This window comes from Gadus macrocephalus, chromosome 22 (genome assembly GCF_031168955.1).
Source record: "Gadus macrocephalus chromosome 22, ASM3116895v1".
Classification (NCBI taxonomy): Eukaryota; Metazoa; Chordata; class Actinopteri; order Gadiformes; family Gadidae; genus Gadus; species Gadus macrocephalus.
Genome location: NC_082403.1, coordinates 6240900 through 6265420, shown reverse-complemented (window position 1 = coordinate 6265420; position 24521 = coordinate 6240900). Strand labels below are relative to the sequence as shown.

At 47.8% G+C, this 24521-nt stretch overlaps 1 protein-coding gene across 1 annotated transcript in view; it reads left to right on the top strand.

Moving 5' to 3' along the window:
• The window catches only part of LOC132451539 (CUB and sushi domain-containing protein 3-like), a 243589-nt gene that overhangs the window by 48298 nt on the left and 170770 nt on the right, over positions 1-24521 (top strand). The window contains exon 3 of the mRNA XM_060044079.1: positions 5983-6180. Coding sequence (XP_059900062.1) covers positions 5983-6180 — 198 coding nt within the window. The remainder of the gene's footprint in view (positions 1-5982; positions 6181-24521) is intronic.

The following is a 24521-nucleotide window of genomic DNA, read 5'->3' as shown; positions in this document are numbered from 1 at the left end:
GAATAATTCACAAACAAACTATAGAACTCATAATAGGGAAAAGCAAGACCGGAAGAAGGCGGTTGAGCGATCACGTCACACAGTTCTACGGCGGGTAGCACAAGGCAGTATATCAACACAACGTACCCCCCCATTCAATCATCTCCCCTGTGTCCCTGCTCCAGGGAAGACCTTGTAAATCCTGCCGTCTTTTAAAGGGATCATATAAAGAGAAGCTTTTTGGGGGGAGGGCGGAATCATATTTTCTCCCCGTGTTTATGAGCGACCGCAGGCTTAAAAACAGGCGCTATTCTTTATTCTCTGCATCTAGTTCGTTCCGGTATGAACTTTGATTTGTTTGGATTCATCGTAAGGGTAGTGCTGACAGTGGTGTAAAAACCCCAAGCCTATCTCTCTCTCTCTCTCTCTCTCTCTCTCTCTCTCTCTCTCTCTCTCTCTCTCTCTCTCTTGCGCTCTCTTTCTCTCTCGCTCTCGCTCTCTCTCTCTCTCTCTCTCTCTGTCTACCTCTCTCTCGCTCTCTTTCTCTCTCTCGCTCGCTCTCTCTCTCTCTCTCTCTCTCTGTCTAGCTCTCTCGCTCTCTCTCTCTCTCTCTCTCTCTCTCTCTCTCTCTCTCTCTCATCTCGTCTCTCTCTCTCTCAGATGTTCATAGCCGGTCTCTCTCGCCCCAGCCCCCTGGCCTACGGTGTCATCTGTCTCACTAAAGTCTCTGGGAGTCTGTCAGCTTGCCTTTTCTTGTCCTCCCTTTTCCTCACCACTTAGCTCTCTCTCTCTCTCTCCCCCCCCCTCTCTTTCACTTCCTCCCTGCCTCTCTCTCTCTCACTCTCATCTGTCTTCTCTCTCTTTCTCTCTCTTCCTCTCCATCAATTATCTCCCCCTTCTCCATTGCTATCTCTTTTGCAGTGCTACCCCCGCCTCATCCTTTTCTCCATCTCTCTCTCTCTCTCTCTCTCTCTCTCTCTCTCTCTCTCTCTCTCTCATACTCCCCAGCTCTCTCTCCCCTCCTCTTCTCATGCTATCTCCCTCATCCTTCCTTCTCCTTTTCCCTAGCTCTCTGTTACTCTGCTACTTTCTCTCTCTACCACACTCCCAATGTCACTCTCTCTGTTCCTCTCTATCTGCCTCCTCCCTCCATCTTCCCTCCTCCTTCTCCCTAGCTATCCCGCTTGCTCTGCAACTCTTTTACTCTCTTCCTCCCTTCTCTCTCTCTTCCTCTCTCTCTCCCCCCCTATCTCCATCTGTTACTCCTTACTCTCCTTCTCTCTCCCCTCCTCTTGCCTCTCCCTCATCATCTCCCTCGCTCCCCCTCTTGCTCTGCATCTCCATCTCTCTTTCTCTCTTCTTCTCTTCCTCCCTCACTCATCCCCCCATCCGTCACTGCTCCTCATGCTCCCAGCTCTCTCTCTCTCGCTCGCTCTCTCACTCTCTCTCTCCACCTGGACTCCTCCGCTGTAATTGCTTATCTAGGGAGGAATTATGAAACGGGTAAATGACTGTGTGTCTGTGTCTGTGTGTGTGGTGTGCATGCGTGTGTGTGTGTAGAAGTGTGCCTAGGTTGCAGAGGCGTGTGTGTGCTTGTGTCTGAGTGTCTAGGTCCCTGTGTGTGTGTGTTGGTGCGTGTGTGTTTGTGCGTGTGCGTGTGTGTGTGTGTGTGTGCGTGTGACAGATGCACATCGTTGTGCAGATGGCCCATAAAAGCGGCGGGCTGAATGGAGCAACTGAGACTGGAATCATGGTTATGGTGAACTGGGGACCGGGCGAGAGAGCATAGTTTCGCATGAGAAAATGACGGAGAGAGAGAGAGTCCAAAGGAGCAAGTGGGCTCGGAACTATGCAGGGTACTGGGCGAGAGATGACTGATATGAATGTAGAAAAGAGAGAGAGAGAGAGAGAGAGCAGCGGAGGAGGATAGAGAGAGAGGCCTTGGGGAGTGTGGGTACGGGGACGAGAGACCAATAGACACCATTGACGAGAGAGAGAGAGAGAGAGAAGAGAGAGAGAGAGAGAGAGAGAGAGAGAGGGGGCTGCCAGCGGTAAAGGAAGAGGAGGCTGTGGCAGTTGGCTTTTAAATAAAACAAATGTAACGGAGACGGCTGGAGCCTGCGGTAAACCGAGGACAGAGAGAGCTAGAGTAGCAGAGAGAGAGATGGGGCGAGAGACCAAGGAGGACGCAGAGAGAGAGAGAGAGAGAGAGAGAGAGGAGGCAGGGCTGGGAATGGCATGTTAGTTATTCTTTGAGCAGTTGAGTGTAGGAAGCCAGGGAATAAGCGGGGGATGAGACGGAGGGAGGGCCCTGACGGGAGGAAGGGAAGGGTCTGTGCACGGGGAGGGAGGGAGGGGGGGAGAGTGACAACACAGATGAGGAGGGAGGTAGCAGAGAGAGGGAGAAAGAGGGAGAGGGAGACGGATTACAGGATACACAGAGAGAGAGCGAGAGGGTGAGCTGGAGAGAGAGAGGGGGGAGACGGCGAGAGAGGGGGGGAGAGAGACGTGAGGGAGAGGTTGGGGTGATGGAGTTTGAGACAGAGGGAGGGGGAGAAAGAGAGAGATGGATGGAGGGAGGGATGGGGAGGAGAACCATATGGTGTGGTGACAGGGAAGGGATTCTGGGATGTGGAGGAGGAGGTGGGGGGGCATGTGATAAAAGAGGAGAAACAGGGGAGAGGCGTGGGTGGGTGGGGGGGGGTTAACTGTTTGGATTAAAAATAAGTGTCACGATGTGGTAGGAGCTGTCTGATAACATGTGACCTGACTGTGTGGTGTGTGGTGTGTGTGTGTGTGTGTGTGGCAGTGTGTGTCTGTGTGTGGGCATGTATCCTTGTCATTGTGTCAGTGGGTACATGTACATGCTTGTGGGTGGTGATATCACCCGGAACCAGAGACTGTGTGTGTGTGTGTGTGTGTGTGTGTGTGTGTGTGTGTGTGTGTGTGTGTGTGTGGTGTGTGTGTGTGTGTGTGTGTGTGTGTGTGTGTGTGTGTGTGTGTGTGTGTGTGTGTGATAACAAACAGCTTGAGTTTGGACACAATGACTCGCCAAATCGATATGCCAGCAGGTCGCAACACCGGGCCAGCCCGACAACCAATAAGAGCACCCCACGGAGGGTCGCCATGGTGATGGATGACCCCTGAGCTTGTGCGTTTGTGTGTGTGTATCCTAAATACACACACAGAAAAATACCACTTTCTGGTAGATGTCTTGGATGTGCTCTGAAATGTAATGCCATTGGTCGTCCCCGGTTAGGACGAAATTCGTAATCCTGAAATATATGCTTTAAAAATGACTTTAGTGCAATTTTGCATTCATGGTAGCAAGATTCAAGGTCACGTGAAGGGGGGGGGGGGGGGGGGGGGGAGAGGGAGAGAGAGAGAGAGAGAGAGAGAGGGAGAGGGAGAGAACTTGAACTCCAGGGGGAGAAAGCCAAGCATATTTTCCTTTTCTTTTTCCCCCTTAACTCCCCCCCCCTCTCCTTCCCTCTGTCTGCTCCCCTAGTCAGACTTGGTTTCTCGTTCTATCCATCATCCTGAGATAATAAGAAGAGATCGCAGTCCCTCTTGTTTTCTGTTGTCCTCTTCCTCCCCGGCCTCATCTTCCTCTCGTCCACTCTTGTGTACCTGTTCTCATCCAGCCACTCCTCAACTACCCCCCCCATTACCTCTCTCTCTCCCGCGTCTCCTAGCCCTCACTCCCTCCCTCCCTCCCTCCCTCCCTCCCTCCCTCCTCTCCTCTGTGTCTTCTCGTATCCAACTCCTCTCTCCTCTTCTCATCCTTTACCCCTCTTTCTCTCTCCGGTCTCCATGTCCCCCTCACCTTCAGTGAGGGGGAGGCTGCCCCTTCAGCCTCCCTTCCTCTCTCTGCTACTCTCCCTCTCCCTGCTCCAGACTCCCTCCCTCTCCCAGCTCCAGACTCCCTCCCTCTGCCACCTCCAGACTCCCTTCCTCTCACTTTCTTTACCGCCATCTCTTTCCTGTCTCCTATATTCTATACATTTCTCCCCGCGGAGAAGTGGATAGCATATAGGAGAAAGGAAAATACATCCTCCCCCTGCCCTGCTTTCCTTCCCTTTCCTCTCTCTGTTCCTCCATCCATGTATCTATCTCTCGGGTCCTTCGGCTCACCTTTTATATCCTCTCTCCCATGTCTCCCATATTCTACCTATCTCTCCCCTGCTTCTACTTCCCCTCTCCCTCTCTTCCTCCCTCGTTATCTCTTCTCCTCCCATCCCTCTCCTCTCACCCCCACCCCTCTCCTCTCCATCTCTCTTCCTCCTTCCTTCCGTCCTTTCCTCACCCCTCTATCCTCTCCCTGCCCTTCCCCTCCTCCCTCCCTCCTTCCTCTCCCCCTTGTGTCTGAAGAGTTCTACAGTTGTATCCATCAAGCTGTAACAATAAGACCACTGTGGCTCCCTCTCCTCGCATCCACTTCCTGCTTTATGGCTCGTAATAGCCTGTGTGTGTGTTGGTGTGTGTGTGTGTGTGTCTGTCTCTATCTCTGTGTGGGTCTGTGCCTGTGTGTTTTTGTATGCGTGTCTTTTGGTGTGTGTCGTGGTGTGTTTTGTTGGGTGTGTATTTTGGTTGTGTGTGGGCCTGATTGTGTGTGTGTGTATGTGTGCGTTTGATCATTTCCTTGCATCCTTTGCTGTTTTTGCATGATTGTGTATGCTAGTATAAGAGTGGCCTTGCAGGGTGTGTGTGTGTGTGTGTGTGTGTGTGTGTGTGATCTGCTCCACTGATCTCAGGGTTGTGAGGTATCTTATGGGAATGTTGGAAGTACCGATAAAAACCACCCAATCACCTTCCCCTCATACACTGCTCTCTCTCACACACGCACACATGCACACACACACACACACACACACACAGGCAACCCCACACACATGCAAGCACGCACACACTGACACACACCAACATACTCACACACGCAGACACACACACATGCTCACGCACGCACACAAACACATAAACATACACACAAACATACATACACACATACTCGCACAGACATGCACGCACACACACACACACACACACAACACACACATACATGCATGCACGCTCACACACACACTCATATGTTCACACATCCACGCACAGCACAAGCACAACCAACAAAACCACACACACAAGCATGCATGCGTGTATTGTGTGTTTTGTTGTTTCAGTGCTGAGTGAGTGGTTCTTCCAGTCCAAGCTCTGGAGATCACTTTTTTATTTATGGACATTTTGAAACACTAATCCTGACCATATCTATGCTGGTTGGTTCTGAGGGAAATTTGACAAAGATGAATGGTTTTACAGTAAAGCTAAAATGTATTACTTTGACTCTGCATTGTGGATATTTCTTCACAACAAAACAATCCTCTTAACCAATACTACTTTTTTTTTATCAAATCAACATAATCCGTTTTTATACTCATTAAATAACCTTATTCAAAAATATTAATATTCTATAAATATATTCTGTAAGATATTCAGTATCAGGGTTTTAACTATGTATCCTTCTTCTCTTCCCTTCATCTCTCTCCCCATCTTTCCATCTCTTCATCCCTCCTTCCGTCCCCAACCCTCCATCCCTCTCATGTTTCCCTCCCTCCCTCTCCCTCCATCCATCCTCCCCTCGCATCTCATCCCCTGATCCGTCCCTCCCTCCCCCTCCCTCCCCCCGCCTCTCCCCCTCCATCCACCTCTTCTCACCTTTACCCCCCACCCCTCCCACCCTCCCTCACTCCTCCGATCCCCCCCTCTCATCACCCCTCCCTCCCTCCCTCCATCTGATCATTCGCTCAACCTCCCATCCCATCCCCCGTCATCCCTCCCTCCGAATCTCATCCTTCCCTCCCTTGTCCCTCCCTCGTCCCTCCCTTCATCCCTCCCTACCTCATCCCTCCCTCCCCCTCTCATCCACCCCTCCCTCCCTCCATCTGATCCTTCGCTCAATCTCCCCTCTCATCTCCCTCCCTCCTCCCTCCCCCCTCTCCCTCCTCCCAGAGCTCCACAGCATGTCGTGTGGTAACCCCGGGGTGCCCCCCAAGGCGGTGCTGAGTGGCGGCGGGCGTCTGACGGTGGGCGACAGCGTGCAGTACAGCTGCGTGTCGGGCTACGTGCTGGACGGCCACGCCACGCTCACCTGCGTCACCAACGCCGGCAACGCCGCCGTGTGGGACTTCCCCGCCCCCATCTGTCGAGGTACGCAGACGCCGCCGAGACCTGTGTGTGTGGGGGGGGGGGGGGGGGGGAGGGGGGATTTTGTTTGTGTTTGTGTGTGTGTGTGTGAAAGAGACGAGGGAGAAAGTTTGTGTGCATAGGACTCTGTGTGTGTGCCTTTGATTGTAAATATGTGTGTTTGTGTGTGTGTGCATAGGATTGTGTGTTTGCGTCAGAGTGTTTGTGTGTGTGTGTAGGATTGTGAATGTGTGTGTGCGTAGGGTTGTGTATGTGTGTGTAGGATTGGGAGAGGGAGAGAGAGAGAGAGAGGGAGAGAGAGAGGGAGAGATTACAGGATACACAGAGAGAGCGAGAGGGTGAGCTGGAGAGAGAGAGAGGGGGGGAGAGAGACGTGAGGGAGAGGTAGAGCGATGGAGTTTTGATACAGAGGGATGAGGGAGGGAGGGAGAGAGTGTGTTTATATGACTGTGATTGTGTATATGTGCAAAGGATTGTGGGTTTGCGTCAGATTCTGTGTGTGTGTGTTTATGTGCCAAATACAACTTCATTTGACAAGTCAAGTCAGTGTTAGTCAGGATGTCAGTCGTACACTGTGAACACATGATAACAAGCCATTGCAAAGATGTCACACACTTATGCATGAACCAAAAAAAAACAGTTGGAATTTATTTTTTCAGGGGTACAATTCAAGAGAGTTCATAGGAGGTAGTTCATTTGTGAACAAATTATTAATGGCTATGGACACTTGGCTATGATCAACACAACTCATGTGAAAGAGTTGTTCAGTTTATGGTCGGTTATTGGGTTCTTAAAGTTAATAAATGGGTTTGTCTTGTTTTGAGACTATTGACCATCTCAGAGTCGGACCACACACTCACACAAAGTTGTTCGACCAACTGTTGTGAAACAGAATTTTTGTGGACAGTACATAAGTGTGGGTGTCAGTTGAGAGTGGCGGGTGTGGTTGGGGAGGCATTGGACATCATTCTAGTAGTTAGTGTAGCCACCAGTCTGTCATTGAGGCTAAGGAGAAGCCTAAGCTACGAACGCAGCTCACACACGCTGATGAACTCGCCTTGGACAAACACCAAGAAAAGTATGCTTTGGCTGTGTGTGTCTGTGTGTGCACCTGTATGTGTTTGTGCACGCACCCTAAGGTATTCATTTCAGGAGTATATTAGCTTTCCATCATTATTTACCCAGCCAATGAAATGATTCAAATGGCATGCTTTCAGCAATATCAGGGGGAATAGTGTGTGTGTGTGTGTGTGTGTGTGTGTGTGTGTGCACACGCGTGTTTGCGTTTTATTTGTGCGTTTGTTGGGCTGTGAGTTTTTATTTCCCACAATAGACATTCACTAGATAGAATAAATGAATAACAGAGTAAAGTATTCATATGATCCAAACAGCAGCCGCTCTTAAGATGAGCCCTACAGGTCAGGTGATGCAAATGCACTGCAAGGCAGGGCTTGTTGTAGTGTACAGGGCAGTGTTTTGTTGACACTCATAAACATGTACATGAGAGAGCGAGAGAGACCGAATCAGAGCCTAATATCTTGGTGCTAAATTATTCACAACACAGAATGTCCCTTAGCATTTTTAGTGCACACACACAATCACAATCTATTGCACTTGCTAATGTGTGTGTGTGTGTGTGTGTGTGTGTGTGTGTGTGTGTGTGTGTGTGTGTGTGTGTGTGTGTGTGTGTGTGTGTGTGTGTGGTGTGTGTGTGTGTGTGTGTGTGTTTATGCGCCCCAACACAAATTCTGAATATCAGAACCAAAAAAAAGGCCAAAGAAGGAGAGGGAACGAGTCGGCATAAACAGATAACTTCACACACAGAGGGCTACAGGAGAAGATCCATGAGGAGGGCAAGATGAGAGAAGGTTATTGTTCAAATCCAGAAAGTAATAAAAGGCTCTGACAAAACTGAAAATTAGTCTGGCTGGGAATGGAGATTAAACCACTAGACGTGGCTGTGTAGGGAGGATTAAGGAGGTGTTCTGTTGTGAAAGTGTGGTGTTTTGTGCGATTGTGTGTGTGGTGCTGGTGTACTACGCATCTTCACTCATTAGTAAAGAGCATTAGGCTTCTGGCTGTTAAATAACTCAGTATTTCAGTAATACAGTCATGCTTGGTTGTACTTCATACAACTTGCACTATACCAAGCTCTTGTGCAATACACCCACGCTCTCGTGCACTATACCAAGCCTCTGTGTATTTCACCTATCTCTCCCTTCACTATACCCAGCTCACGTGCACTATACCAAGCTCTCGTGCACTATACTCAGCTCACGTGCACTTTACAAGCTCTCGTGCACTAAACCCAGCTCTCATGCTTTTACTCAGTACCAAACAACCCACAGACTCTCGTGGCTGAATGGGGGTTGTATTCCCCAAACCTGACTCTTTGAACCTCAAAGTCACACGCACGCACACCATCCACCTGCACTGTACGCTCTACACCAGAGATCTGACTCCTGTGCGGGTCAGATCAATGGGCAGAAATGCCCCTGCATCCCCCCCTAGGTATCTCCTGCTCTCTTCTACCTTCCACACCACGATCGATGCATCCATAATACATTGGCCGTGCACCACAGGTCCCCCACTGGGGTTTATGGTTGGAGTGGTGGGTTCCCCGACACGGCGGTCATGAGCTGGTGTTGCTCTGTGGAGGCCCTGCAAAGGGATGATTTATTGATCGCCTCATGTGATATTAAACACAACGTGTTGTTGAATTATTATGGAATGCAATCTGTTAAAAAATGCCACATATTTCTCGAGCGAAGCAGGGCCCGGTGTTCATGAATATTTTTGTGCACACACGCAAAAACACACACCGTGCACAAAAACACACATGCGCAGAGAGACCCCAGGTGCATATAAATTGGCACATGCACAGGGACACGTTAACATATGCGAACACACGCTGGGCATACACATGCGCACACATGTATGTACACGCGCACACACAAATAGTTTTGATTCTGTCTCGTGGCGGGAGGCGAATGGCATCTGGTCATTACAGAGCAGGCTGAGTACGACGGCAGGAAACAAAGTCTGGTGACCAGGCGCTGAAGGAAAGCACGCAGCTCGAGAGGCTTGGTGACAGCTGTTGCTATGGTTACCTCCTGTATGCTAATTAAATAGTCTAATTGGCTGGGTTTGCTCCAATGGTGAAGCTGTCTCTTCGTCAAAGGAACCTTGCTCGTGCGTGCGGCTGGTATATTTAACTGTGTTGAATTTAGTGGAGTATATAGGCCACGCAACTACTTGCTCTGCAAAGCCGTTATATAATACGCCTCTTCCATATTCTGCATAGATTTGAATATATACATTGTTGCTACTTTAAAAATATACTATATGCGTGGAAGTAAGTCAACCAAACCTGGTGACACTGGTTGAGCTTGCATGTCTTGTTCCATGCTTCTGCAAGTCACTGGTAGTCAAAGGTTCACAAACGCACAAACACGCGCACACACACACACACACACACACACACACACACACAGACACACACACACACACACACACGCACACGCACACACACACTTTCACACACTCCATCTTCTGTCCGGTGCTCTGAAAACTCCTCCCCCTTTTTAAACACGGATGAACAAAGATCCATGGGGCATGTTGATCAAAAGCAACATCATAAGTTGCTTTTGGATATCCTCTGCAATGCTCTGTAAGCAATAGTAGCCAGACTCATAATTCACTAATATACAGTAATCCATTCTATTGATTTCAGATCATTATGTCGATTGTACTGATAAGTACTACTCTACAATTCGACATAGAGTTGAAAGAGGGTGACAAAGTTGCCTTCCTTAAACGTAAACCTCCATCTTTTTGCCCAAACAGGATATTTGTGTGCATCTGTCTCTGTGTTTGAAGGCATGACTCTTCTAATATGTGACTGTGTGGCTCTTCTACCTGTCACTGTACGTTACATTTCCTCGAAAAACATTTTTGCTGACATTAACATGATAGTACTACTTAAGATGGGACTGGTCCTCCTAGTCATCTTCCTAGATGTCTAGGAATGACACACACACGCAAACGCACATGCACACGCACACGCACAGACACTCACACACCAGCATGGTTCCCCATGCAGTGCGGTTGAAGCAAGCGGGGCTGTCAGTTTGGGGCTCCCTGCTGCCTGTGACTCACACAGATTCCCACACTCTTCACAAGGCGTCAAAGGGAATGCATGAGTTTGTTTGGCGGGATTTGTCCCCATTCTTTGTCTTTATATACATATGTATGTTTGTGTGTGTGTGTATGTATGTTTGTATGTATATATATATATTCTATATTTATACATCTATACTTTTGTGCTGTGTTTGAGTATTTCAATGTATTCATGTGGTGTGTCTCATTCATTTTCTTTTCCTTTTTGTGTTTGTGCGCGTGTGCTCGCACATACTGTGGATATGCCTCTGAGTGCGTGTGCGTGTGTGAGTGTGTCTGCGTGTGCGTGCGCGCCTGACCTACTTAAACTGGCTCCCTCCGTATCTGAAGGATTCCTCACCAAACGCTGTTCAATTCCTGAATCTTAAACCCCCCCCCCCGCCCAACTCACATAGACACACACACACAGACACTCCCCACCCCCCTGCCTTCCTCCCTACCGTTCACACAACCCCTGCACGCCGCACCACACGTGGTCTGCTCAAAGTATCTGTTTAGCTATAAATACAGCATCTTCCTCTTCGTCGTTTGGAGCTCCCCCCTCAACCCTCCCCCTTACCAAGGCGGGTCGAAACGACATTTGTCTCACCGCGCACATCGCTACCAACACTGTGATAAATAATAGATCCCAGCCGCCGGGAGGGAAATGTCCCGACGTGGGCCTGGTACTGATCCACTGTCTCTGCCCCTCGCCTCAGGAGGGAAGGTATTTATTGTGGCCCGTGGTGTAGGGACTCGTATCTAAGGATTTTGTGTATTTATGTCAGTTCCTGCTGTTTTATCCATACTGTAAGGGCGGTACAGTACAGTCATGTTATCATGACTTAAATGACCATGAAAATCCAGTGGTTTAGAATCACAACACCCTGAATAACATTATTCAGGGGGGAGCCCGTGTTATTTAGTGGCAGCAGATGCTTGCCTACGGAGAGATTTACAGGTAATTGAGATACACGTCATTAGGGAACAGGTAGGGGGTGAGGGACTCGTTCTCAAGGATGCCTTCTAGAGGTTAGTCTGCAGACCCTGGGCACATTGCTGCTTAGGATCAGAAATGAGCCTCACGTAATACCAGATGTGAATTGTGGTCGCTTTTGATAAAAATCTCAAAACGTTGACAAAATATTGTAATGTTGAATAGTTGTGGTCAGTGGTGTGTCAAGCTCTGATATTTGGGGCAAGCTTGCTAGTGCATCGCTTTGGCCGACAACAGTGTGTGTTTCTTTTATGTCCACCGGGACGCTACCAGGTGGTCGAGTCAGGTCATTTTATTGTATAGCCCTTCATCACAGTTACAGCCTCCAAGGTTCTTACAGGCCAAATATTTATGACACCCCACTGAACCCTGAACCCTAGCCCCCCCGAAGGGCAAGATAAAACTCCCTTAATCACCAAGGAAGAAATCGTGAGAAGGAACTCAATTTGGGTGATCCCTCCTTCCAGGAATAGTGAGGGTTGAAATTGGAGCCAAAATTGATATTCAAAGTAGTATTAAGGGCAGAGATTTTAAATGCAACGGAAAAAATTGGAAATTGGAAGATTTGTATTGTGGCCAGGCAACAAGTCCGATCACCCCAACACACTAATACTGAGGGAGAATTATGATTCGATGGGGCAGAGGGGGACCAGGAACATGTAGGGAGCCTCTAATCTAGTACCTATCAACAGCAGGGGTCGACTATGCTGACTTAATGGGTCAATTTAGCCGTAATGAAAGCTGAGGGCCATTCCTAGGCCATAATACAAGGCCATGACAAGAATTGACAAATGTGTACGCAATGCTCTCCTGTGCTGTCTATGGCTCTCCCTGCTCTCTCTCCCTCTGGATACAGGGTATACACCGGTGTAGTCAGTGTTTGGCCTGCTCTTGTTATTATCTGGCTGATGGATCCCTGTGGAGGTCAAGCTCTGCTGATCCCAGCAGCTGGCCTCACGGATATGCACACACCCACTCATAGTCACACACAGGTACACACACTCGTGCGCAGGTGCACAGCGCACAGTATTTCAGGACCGTATGTCTTCCACTGAGCAAGGAATATGACATATTTTCTACATAACATTTCACTCACCCCTCCTACTCTTTCTCCCCCTTATCCCTGCCCCTGCCCTGTCCCCTCGCCAGTGCATTCAACCCTCTCTCTCTCTCGCTCTCCTCTCTCTCCATCCGCCCCTGTGCGTTCATATTGTCTCGTCACACCATTTACATCAAGAGGGGAAACCTCTAGCGACTCTGCCCCATTCGTTCCATTCGTCTCTAGCCTGGTTCCCAGAAAAACACGAATGCAAGCTCCTGTTTCATTTGCTGCGCGGATAAGGTCTGGCTCCCATTCCCCTCCCACACAAAGATTTTTATCTTACGAGATAAACTGACCAATCACAGGCATAGACTGACCCAATCACGCATTTTAAAAACAACAAAGATGGTGGCCGCTGATGTAGAACAATCTGTTGATTAAGCTATGACAAAGTATCAAACAACTGGAATGTATATTTTCATTAAAAAAATTAAAAACACTGCACTTAATGCGTTTTGTTTAGAAGAAAGATGTCCCTGAGGTTTTTTTTTCTGTCACCCGTTTTGCTGCTATGATGGTTACAGTCATTGGCGTCCAGAGGCATTTTGGTCTGCTCCCCTTGGTGACGCCCCCATGGAAATCGCAAACCAGCTGAGAGGTTCCAGACTAATTGCAGTTGGCGATTCCTCCGGCGATGTCAGGCTCACGCGTTTCCATGTGCCTGTGACTTTGACGGATCCTCATTGTCCCTGACTGCCTGTTACAGGTTGTTTACCCATGACCACGCGGGTGTATCCATCACCGCCCTAGTACTCCCGCTTGACTCCTCACAGCAGGGGGTTGGGTCGCTGGCACCGCCCAGACAAACACTATTACGTGGAGTGTGGATATCAGGCGAACTTTATCGGGGCAGCCGCTCATTTGGCATGTATTTATGTGATTTGGTGTTTATTTATGTAAATGATCATCGCACGAGTCTGGTGTGATGCGCGCAGGAAGGCTTCTGGAACTGTGTTGAGTGTAATGAGTGTTCTCCTTCTCACATCCTGTGTGTGTCTACTCTGTTCTCTCTCTCTCTCTCTCTCTCCTTCAGATCAATGTAGTAGTGTTGTAGTGACACTTAGAGGTCCCTTATCTCCTCCGTGCAGACTTGTTATATCCTCCTGCTCTCCTGCTCTCCTCCTCGCCCCCCTTCTGTCCTTTGCTTTGCTGGTTTTGCTTTGGTCCTTTGCTTTGCTCGCTCCTCTCCTCACCTTGCCTCTCCCCTCCCCACTTGTTCTCCTCCCTCCTCCCTGCCCCTGTTACTCATTTTACTTCCTCTCCTCTGCTATTTTCTTTTCCCCTTCTTCCTCTCCAATCCTTTCCACTTTCACTGTCTCGTTCAGTGATCCCCTCTCTTCTCCTCTCCTCTCCTGCTCACTGCTCCCCTCTCCTCTCCTTTCCTCCCCTCCCCAATCCTTTGCACTGCTCCCCTCTCCTCTTATTTCCTCTTCACTGCCCTCTCTTCCTCTCCACTACTCTCCTCTCCACTACTCTTCTGTTCACATCTCTCCTCTCCACTCCTATTCCTCGTGTCCACTGATTCCCTCTCCTTGAATCTCCTCCCCTCCTCTTCTCTCCCTGCCCCCCTCCCCTTGTCTCCCTTCCATCCTCTTCTCTCCCCTCCCCTCCTCTCCCCACCCCCTCCCCTTGTCTCCCCCTGTACTCCGCTCTGTCCTCCTCTGTCCTCTGAATCTTGGTTATTTTGACACTGATGACGGGAGCTGTCTAAACTTTGGTTAACAATGACAGATGAGGTTTCGGTTACAGTTCATTTTTCAAATATTAAGCTGTGCTCACATTGTTGCACAATAGGCTGATACGGCTCTGCACACGCTCTGTAATGCCTTCTCCATCCCTCAATCTATCTCTCTCTGTCCCCTCTCCGACCCTCCCTCTCTCTCTCTCCCTCTCTGTCCCCTCTCTCTCTCTCTCTCTCTCTCTCTCTGTCCTCTCTGTCCTCTCTGTCTCTCTCTCTCTCTCTCTCTCTCTCTCTCTCTCTCTCTCTCTCTCTCTCTCTCTCTCTCATCTCTCTCTCTCTCTCTCTCTCTCTCTATCCCCCCCTCTCTCTCTCTATCCCCCCCTCTCTCTCTCTCTCTCTCTCTCTCTCTCTCTCTCTCTCTCTCTCTCTCTCTCTCTCTGTCCCTCTCTGTCTCTCTCTCTCTCTGTCTCTCTCTCTCTCTCTCTCTCTCTCTCTCTCTCTCTCTCTTCTCTCTCTCTCTCTGTCCCCTCTCTGTCCCTCTCTGTCTCTCTCTCTCTCTGTCTCTCTCTCTCTCCTCTCTCTCTCTCTCTCTCTCTCTCTCTGTCCCTCTCTGTCTCTCTCTCTCTCTCTCTCTCTCTCTCTCCTCTCTCTCTCTCTCTCTCTCTCTCTCTCTCTCTCCCTCTCCCCCCCCCCCTTCTGGTGGTTCTATATCCATGCCACTTAAGTAACCCTGCCTCTGGCAGACACAGAAGGAAATTGTAGAGGTTCTTTTTCCGTGTGTAAAATATAGTTATTGTGTTCATTGTTTGTTTAAATATCCCTACGTGAAAAGATGCTCATTTGGATTGCAGTAAAGAGATACACATGACGCATATGTGCCGGTTGAGTAGGACACCGGTTCAGTGCAGCCACGGGAGGGGGTGTTATTGCATACTTTTGAGCGCGGGAGAGAAGTAAAAGGAATAATTTGCAATGTTAGAGCCAGGCTGACATTTCAGTGCCAAAAGACCTTCAGCTCTCTCGCTCTCACTCTCTCATTCTCGCTCTCGCTCTCCCTCTCTCCCTCTCTCCCTCTCTCGCTCTGGGTCTCGTGGTCTCTCTCGGGCTCACTCTCTCTTTCTCTCTCTCTCTCGCTCTGGCTCTCGTGGTCTTTCTCGCTCTAACTCCCGCTTTCTCTGTCTCTCTCCCTCTCTCACTCTTGCGGTCTCTCTCGCTCTCACTCTCTCTCCCTTTCTCTTCCTCTCTCTCTCGCTCTCTCTCTACTCTCGCTCTCTCTCCCTCTCCCGCTCTGGGCTCTCGCGGTCTTTCTCTCTCTTTCTTGTTGTTTTCCCTCTGCAGTGTGATTAAATTGAAGCACGCCCGTTACAAACCCCATCTCCAAAAACACCTCCACAGAAAGTAGTGCCAGTGGCAAACGATGGCAGTGAACTATGGTTTAATGTACTGCTTCCTTTGTGTTGTTCAAATACGACGGGCTACCGACTACGAATTCCACAACACTGACTTATAGTATAGTCTTGGTGACATTATCACATGTTGAATGACATGGGATATGCTGGTCCATCCCTATCGGAGCTTCACACCCGAGAACCCTGGTCCGGTTCCGACCTCGATTAGTGGTTGGCTTGACTCCACAACACACACAAACACACACCCGTAAACAACAGGGATTTAAACCCATTTAGTGCAGAAACAGGCTCCGTCTGCTGGCTGGTTATACACTGCATGTTAAATAGGTGCAGCCAAGCCAAGACTTGCTATAATTGAGCGCGAGCTAATCCCTACGAACTTGTCCTCCAACCCATCCACCATCTCCAAGTAGCCGCAGTGCTAGCTCTGTGCTGCCAGCCCGCTCCTCCACACAGACCCCTACTCCACAGGGGGGCTGCCGCTGATGAACCCCCCCTAGTGGGGCTCGGCTCATGAGCTTGAGGTGGACACAGTGGAGGGTCAGGTTGGCTCGGTGTCAGTCTGATATACGAGGTAAACTTAGCGTTCCCACGTAAGACAGCTTTAAATTGGGTCTCCTATAGTTGATTATTTCAATATGTGAGAGAGCAAGAGGAGAGAGAGTGTACACTAGGATAAGAAACTACACAATACACAATGCTAACTATAAGTGCCAGGCCGTACAACATACAATAACTTGTACGGCCTGGCACTTACAGTTCTTAGTATTGTGTCTTTTCTTATCCTAGCTATCTTTGTTGTATATGGGGAATGGGTCAACCTAGCAATTGTGCTTCTCAACAAAAAAGTGCTTGGCACTTGTTTCTTTGAATATCTTTACTGTACCAACAGCAATATATCATTGTTTCTCTTTCTTCTGACAAATGTACTTGCTCAAAGTCGCTTTGGATAAAAGCGTCTGCTAAATGCCCTAAATGTAAGTGTAAATGTCTGTGATGCTGGGGGTACTGGTTACAATGTGAATGGTCCCAAGGGGTACATGACTGTTAAAGATTTGTGAACCACTGATGTGGATCAAGTAAATAATCCTACATTAGAAAATGTAGGTATTTTCTATGTATTAGCCCCCAGAAGTTTGCTTCTGTATTACTTAGTGACACATGCCTGCACTAAGATAAACAGACAACTATTTCATCCAATTACATTGCACCATTGTCAACTGTAACTCATAGCACATTGATTGACAGCTCGCTTTGGTTTTTGAGGGATTAAAATATCAAGGCGAAGCGTTACTCTCGCCAACGCGACAAGCCCTCCCACTTTCTGAAGGCCTCCCGCCCACACCTCTCTTCCTGTCCTCCCCCGTCCTCCCCCTTCCTCCCCCCTTCCTCCCCCGTCCCCCTCATATCTGTTATTTTGACACTGATGACGGGAGCTGTCTAAACTTTGGTTAACAATGAAAAGCTGAAGAGCACTTTTTGTAAAGCTTTGTCCCGCCCCAAGCCTCGTGGTTTTATGCAGACGCCTCACGAAAGACGTTTGAAAAATACTGCCTGACTTCCGTCGGATGGTGCCTGGAAAGACGGTGGAAGAACTACCCTTGTGCTCTTTTCCCTTCCCCTTCTGGTACCATCTGTCTGCCCCTCAGCAATGTGTCCACCGTGCACTTTTTCTTGGCGCACAGGAGCGTGCACAAGGACACGCGCTGCAGAGGGTGGTCGTGGGAATCGTCTTAGACCTGAACCCTTTTGAGGGTAGATGGAGGATATCCTGCGTGTAGACAGAAGAGACATGCAGTCTGGTAGATAAGCAGTAGAGACATACAGACTGGTAGATAGACAGTAGAGACATGCAGTCTGGATAGGCAGTAGAGACATGCAGTCTGGTAGATAAGCAGTAGAGACATACAGACTGGTAGATAGACAGTAGAGACATACAGACTGGTAGATAGACAGTAGAGACATACAGACTGGTAGATAGACAGTAGAGACATACAGACTGGTAGATAGACAGTAGAGACATACAGACTGGTAGATAGACAGTAGAGACATACAGACTGGTAGATAGGCAGTAGAGACATACAGACTGGTAGATAGACAGTAGAGACATACAGACTGGTAGATAGACAGTAGAGACATACAGACTGGTAGATAGGCAGTAGAGACATACAGACTGGTAGATAGGCAGTAGAGACATGCAGTCTGGTAGATAAGCAGTAGAGACATACAGACTGGTAGATAGGCAGTAGAGACATACAGACTGGTAGATAGACAGTAGAGACATACAGACTGGTAGATAGGCAGTAGAGACATGCAGACTGGTAGATAGACAGTAGAGACATACAGACTGGTAGATAGGCAGTAGAGACATGCAGTCTGGTAGATAAGCAGTAGAGACATACAGACTGGTAGATAGACAGTAGAGACATACAGACTGGTAGATAGGCAGTAGAGACATACAGACTGGTAGATAGGCAGTAGAGACATGCAGACTGGTAGATAAGCAGTAGAGACATACAGACTGGTAGATAGACAGTAGAGACATACAGACTGGTAGATAGACAGTAGAGACATACAGACTGGTAGATAGACAGTAGAGACATACAGACTGGTGGATAGGCAGTAGAGACATACAGACTGGTGGATAGGCAGTAAAGACATACAGTCTGGTATACGGACATAAATACAGTCAAGTAGACAGAAATACAGTCAGGTCGATTGAAATACAGTCAGGTAGATAGACACATAGATAGAAATACCATCAGGTAGATTGACAGAAATACAGTGAGGTAGACACACACATATAGAAATACCGTCAGGTAGATAGAAAAACAGTTAGGTAGACAGAAATACAGTCAGATAGAGAGACAGAAATAGAGTCAGGTAGACAAACGGAGATAGAAATACAGTCGGGTGGACGGAAAAAACGGTCAGATAGAGAGAAATACAATCAGATAGACATACACATAGATAGAAGTACAGTTAGGTAGATAGGCAGAAATACCGTCAGATAGAGAGGCTAACACAGCCATAAATACAGTCAGATAGAGATACTAACACAGTCAGATAGAGAAAGTAACAGCCATAAATACAGTCAGATAGAGATACTAACACAGTCAGATAGAGAAAGTAACAGCCATAAATACAGTCAGATAGAGATACTAACACAGTCAGATAGAGAAAGTAACAGCCATAAATACAGTCAGATAGAGATACTAACACAGTCAGATAGAGAAAGTAACAGCCATAAATACAGTCAGATAGAGATACTAACACAGTCAGATAGAGAAAGTAACAGACATAAATACAGTCAGATAGAGATACTAACACAGTCAGATAGAGAAAGTAACAGACATAAATACAGTCAGATAGAGATACTAACACAGTCAGATAGAGAAAGTAACAGCCATAAATACAGTCAGATAGAGATACTAACACAGTCAGATAGAGAAAGTAACAGCCATAAATACAGTCAGATAGAGATACTAACACAGTCAGATAGAGAAAGTAACAGCCATAAATACAGTCAGATAGAGATACTAACACAGTCAGATAGAGAAAGTAACAGCCATAAATACAGTCAGATAGAGATACTAACACAGTCAGATAGAGAAAGTAACAGCCATAAATACAGTCAGATAGAGATACTAACACAGTCAGATAGAGAAAGTAACAGACATAAATACAGTCAGATAGAGATACTAACACAGTCAGATAGAGAAAGTAACAGACATAAATACAGTCAGATAGAGATACTAACACAGTCAGATAGAGAAAGTAACAGACATAAATACAGTCAGATAGAGATACTAACACAGTCAGATAGAGAAAGTAACAGCCATAAATACAGTCAGATAGAGATACTAACACAGTCAGATAGAGAAAGTAACAGACATAAATACAGTCAGATAGATATACTAACACAGTCAGATAGAGAAAGTAACAGACATAAATACAGTCAGATAGAGATACTAACACAGTCAGATAGAGAAAGTAACAGCCATAAATACAGTCAGATAGAGATACTAACACAGTCAGATAGAGAAAGTAACAGACATAAATACAGTCAGATAGAGATACTAACACAGTCAGATAGAGAAAGTAACAGACATAAATACAGTCAGATAGAGATACTAACACAGTCAGATAGAGAAAGTAACAGACATAAATACAGTCAGATAGAGATACTAACACAGTCAGATAGAGAAAGTAACAGCCATAAATACAGTCAGATAGAGATACTAACACAGTCAGATAGAGAAAGTAACAGCCATAAATACAGTCAGATAGAGATACTAACACAGTCAGATAGAGAAAGTAACAGACATAAATACAGTCAGATAGAGATACTAACACAGTCAGATAGAGAAAGTAACAGACATAAATACAGTCAGATAGATAGACACAAGGATATTAATACAGTCCTACATATTTACCAAAATACAGTCGGTAGGCAGAAATACCGTCGGAGAGAAAAATACAGGAAGAGATACAGTCAAGCAGAAAGACAGACAGAACCATGTACCTCTGTAAATGACAGAGAGAGGGAGAGAGAGATAGAGATGGGGCGAGAGACGGTGGGTTTGTGCTCCCCCAGGCAGCAGCAGGTTTGTGTCAGGTGAACTTTAGTTAACAGCTCTGTGATTGGTGTAATAATTTGTTTACCAGGATGGCTTCATTTCCTGAGAGCTGGCTGCTGACACCGCTGCCACGGATTACTCAGTCACACACCCTCACAGCCCTGCATGCGTGCCAACATGTACACACACACACACACACACACACACACACACACACACACACACACACACACACACACACACACACACACACACACACACACAGAGGAAACAATGTAAAAAGACACAAACACGCCTGCAGAAAATAAACAATGAAAAAAACACAACACAAACAAACAGAAAAGAAAGAAAGAAAAAAGACACACACTTTCTTGCTGGATCCTTAGCATTTGCACAAAATTCCATGCAGACAGAAAGCACACACACACCCCATCAATGTACCGTGTAGCGATAACACACATGCAACACAAAGAGGTACACACACAAGCACATGCTGTTGTCAGCAGGGTGGTCGTTAAGCCACTAAACGATTTAGCGTGGCAAACAATGTCCCACTGATACCGTGTGTGTGTGTGTGTGTGTGCGTGTGTGTGTGTGTGTGTGTGTGTACGGTGTGTGTTTACATGTGACAAGCCCCCAGCCAAATGCAGTACATTTTAGAGGTGGCAAGTGTTCTCTCCTCTTCCCTCTCCTCCCCCATTTTCCTCTTCTCCTCTCGATATATCTCTCCCTCTGCCTCTCTCTCTCTCTCCCCAACCCTACCTCTCTCTACCTCACATGCCATTTTAGAGCCAGCCTTTTCATTCATCTGAATCTGGGCTGGTTTACAGCCGGGGAGCCGACCATAAACATCCCATAGTGTCCCGCGGCGGTACCTTCCAGAACCCTGAATCATATCTGAAGCCCTCCTCCAATCAACAGCCGGCTGTTGGCTGTCCTCGGTCATGAAATGGATTTGAATTGGATTTCTATGGCGAACATGGAAACACGTGATCTGCTTTGAATGTATGGCGGCGCCTGTATTGAGCTTCAGGTTGACAGTATAAGTCCCAAGGGAAACACACATCACAAGGGGTTTTGTTGCATGTCACATGCCACACGGGCATTCTACCATGGCCACGTTATACAAACTACTCACGTATGTTTACCCTGTTCCGAACATAAACTTGTATCTTGACCCATTCCGTGTGCGCAAGAAAAAGTATTCTTTTACTCAGAACTTTAGAAAGGAAGTTAATGGGTAAAAAGTTTGCGTGTGTGTGTGTGTGTGTGTGTGTGTGTGTGTGTGTGTGTGTGTGCTTGCTCGCACATACAGTATGTGTTAGAAGTCGACTGAAGGAATGTCTTGTGAGAGGGGTCTTTAAGTGTGTTTGTGTGTGTGTGTATGAGTGTGTGTGTGTCGTTGTGTGTGTGTGTGTGTGTGTGTGTGTGTCAAGATGCAACGTGTCAATCTCACCATGGCTAAGGTAAGGGGAAGCACAAAGACAAAAGGAGCAAAGGCATTGAGATTAAACATGGAGAGGCTATGAAGATTAGTCACGGCTACTTAGCGGCTTCCGAGTGAGCGGCGGGCGGGCGGCAGCCCCGTGACAGACGTCTGTTGCCGCGACGACCGAACAATGGTCGCGGCTGCCATGACAACACAAAGACCGGACCTTTTGCCTGTGTGTGTATGTGAGTGAAATGTGTGGTGGAGCAATGAAGGACTGTGTTTTTACACTGTCATACTGGAGACGTGACTGGTGGTAGTATAATGAGGTTATAAAGTAGGTTTATACACACAGTACAGTGATGGTCATGTGGGGATGCAGTTTGAAGGATGGAGTCATGGGAGGGAGGATGTGTTAGTTACGGGGAGGGGGGGGAGGGGGTCTGTATGTGTGTGTGTCTGTTAGAGAGAGAGCGGGTGCATGTGTCTGTCCACGTGCTCCACTCATCGTGCAGGGTTGTGTCCTCAAAGTTACAGCAGACAACGTTGCCATGGAAACAGAATCAGCTCACATACCTACCAGCAGTTAGAGTTTAGTGAAATGCTGACCCGACTCCCCCTCTCTCTCTCTCTCTCTCTCTCTCTCTCTCTCTCTCTCTCTCTCTCTCTCTCTCTCTCTCTCTCTCTCTCTCTCTCTCTCTCTCTCTCTCTCTCTCTCTCTCTCCTCTCTCTCTCTCTCTCTCTCTGCCTCTCTCTCTCTCGTTCTATTTCTACCTCGATCTCTACCCCCCCCCCCCCCCCCTCTCTTGCTGTAAGTAACACTTGTCTCTTTCAGGAGATACTTTTGACAGGTTAATGCTCCACCTCTGTGTCTGGGTCTCTCTCCCTCGTTCTCTCGCCCAGTACCTCAGCCCCACGTGCTCTCAAACACGGACTCAAAGACAAATGGACACACACACCCACATGCCTGCACACACGGTGATACACACTCACACACATATGAGCACACACACACACACACACACACACACACACACACACACACACACACACACACACACACTGACAAACACCGCCTGAGAGCGGACAGCAAGATAGACAGTTTAATCTGTATGAGGAGAGGGGAGGGCGAGAGAGATGAATGCAGGACAAGATAGAGGGAGAGGGAGATTGGGGGGGGAGGGAGGGAGAGACATACAGGGAGTTGAAGAGGGAGAGTGTGACTGGGGAGATGGAGTGTGCTGGAGAAAGACATGCAGGGGAGGAGGTTACGTCCAGTACTCGTCTGTAGAAAACACAGACGAAGAAAAAAAGTAGACATGGAGAGAGGGAAAACTTTATTACTCTGTCTGCTTTGACGACACAGTGGGGGAGATCAGGGACCGAGTGAGAGGAAAGTTGTCAGAGAGAGAGATGGAGGGAGCTTTAGAGAGAGAGCTTATAATTATTATCATACATTATTGTCATTGTTAATTAACTGTTGTTTCATTCAAATCCTTTGATTTGACATTGAACATATGAGAGTGATTAGTGTTAAACAGAGAGCAGGGCGTACACACACACACACACATATCAACATGCAACCACACACGTGGGCACACACATGTACACGCGAGAGATGGAGAAACAGAAAACAGGAAAACAAAGAGAGAGAGAGATGGAAATGGAGAGAGAGGGAGAGGTCGAGAGATGGAGAGAAAAGAGATGGAGAGAGAGAGCAAGATTGAGAACAGGGTAAAGAGCATGAGATATGGAGAGAGAGAGCAAGGTCCACCAACAGCACAGCAACATACATTCCATTGTTTCCGTTCCCTTGACAAGATGGCTGCACATGGAGGCTCACCTGGCCGCTCAGTATTTTAAATATGTCGCTGGGTATTTTCCGCTAGCTTCTCCGCGTCTGGAGGCTTGCTGCTCAGCGGCGCTAGCCTGGGTAAAACCTGCTCCGACCGGTCGGATCAGGCGGAGATGTTCCACTGCAGCTGTTCCCTCACACGGCTTAGTGCATTTTGGACTTTCCGGCTTTCCGTCTGCTTTTTATTTTTGAATTATTTTCCCTCACACTTGTTATACAGCCAATGAGCTTTGAGCTCCTCTTTCCTTTTTCTTTTTTTTTTGCGAGGATTAACACTCCATTGGGGGATAAAATCCTATTTATGTTTTTAGAAAAAAGTGCCCTTTTAGCAAGCTGCCCAACCCCGCTCACAAACCCCCAGACACCCTGCTGGGATGTGACTGCTTAGCACTGGCAACACCTCCCTGGAAGGACAGACAGACAGACGGTCAGCCCGTGCTCCAGCCTGTTACCACATCAGGGACAGAGCCAGAGAGACACAGTGTGTGTGTGTGTGTGTGTGTGTGTGTGACTCTGAGAGTTGGAGAGAAAGATTGTGTGTGTGACTGTGTGTGTTTGTGAAAGGGAGAGTAGGAGGGAAAGTGTGTTTGTGTGTTCGTGTGTGTGTGTGTGGGAGAAAGCGAGAGTAGGGGAGGAAGTGTGTTTGTCTGAAACAAACCCTGTATCCTGTGGGTACTGGGTACACGCTTTTCGAGGTAGTGCCGCTCGTTGTATCCTACAGCGTCGCCGCCGACGCCCGCGCTTGGTCACATGGGCGTGTATGCATATCCCAGCAGCCTCCCTCGGGACAGCGCGTGATTGACGTCTCTATCCCTGGTTGTCATGGGGATGATGATGGATGTGTTTTCGGTTTGCGCCCAGCCTGGATGTTTAAGCATTCCATCTGCATACATAATGTCAGGAGGGTTTTTGTGTTTTTGCATAAAGGAGTTTCATAAGCGAGGGAGAGGGATGTCGAGAGAGAGAGGGAGAGAGAGAGAGGGGGAGACCTATAGATGGACCTACAGGGACCTGTAATGAGATTAGTGTCCTTGAGGAGTTGGGAGTCGGTGCTACTGCACAGCAGGCTAACTGGGTTATCCCCTAATTGCATCATGCAGGTGAGTTTTGTTGTGAGGAACTACTTAAAATCT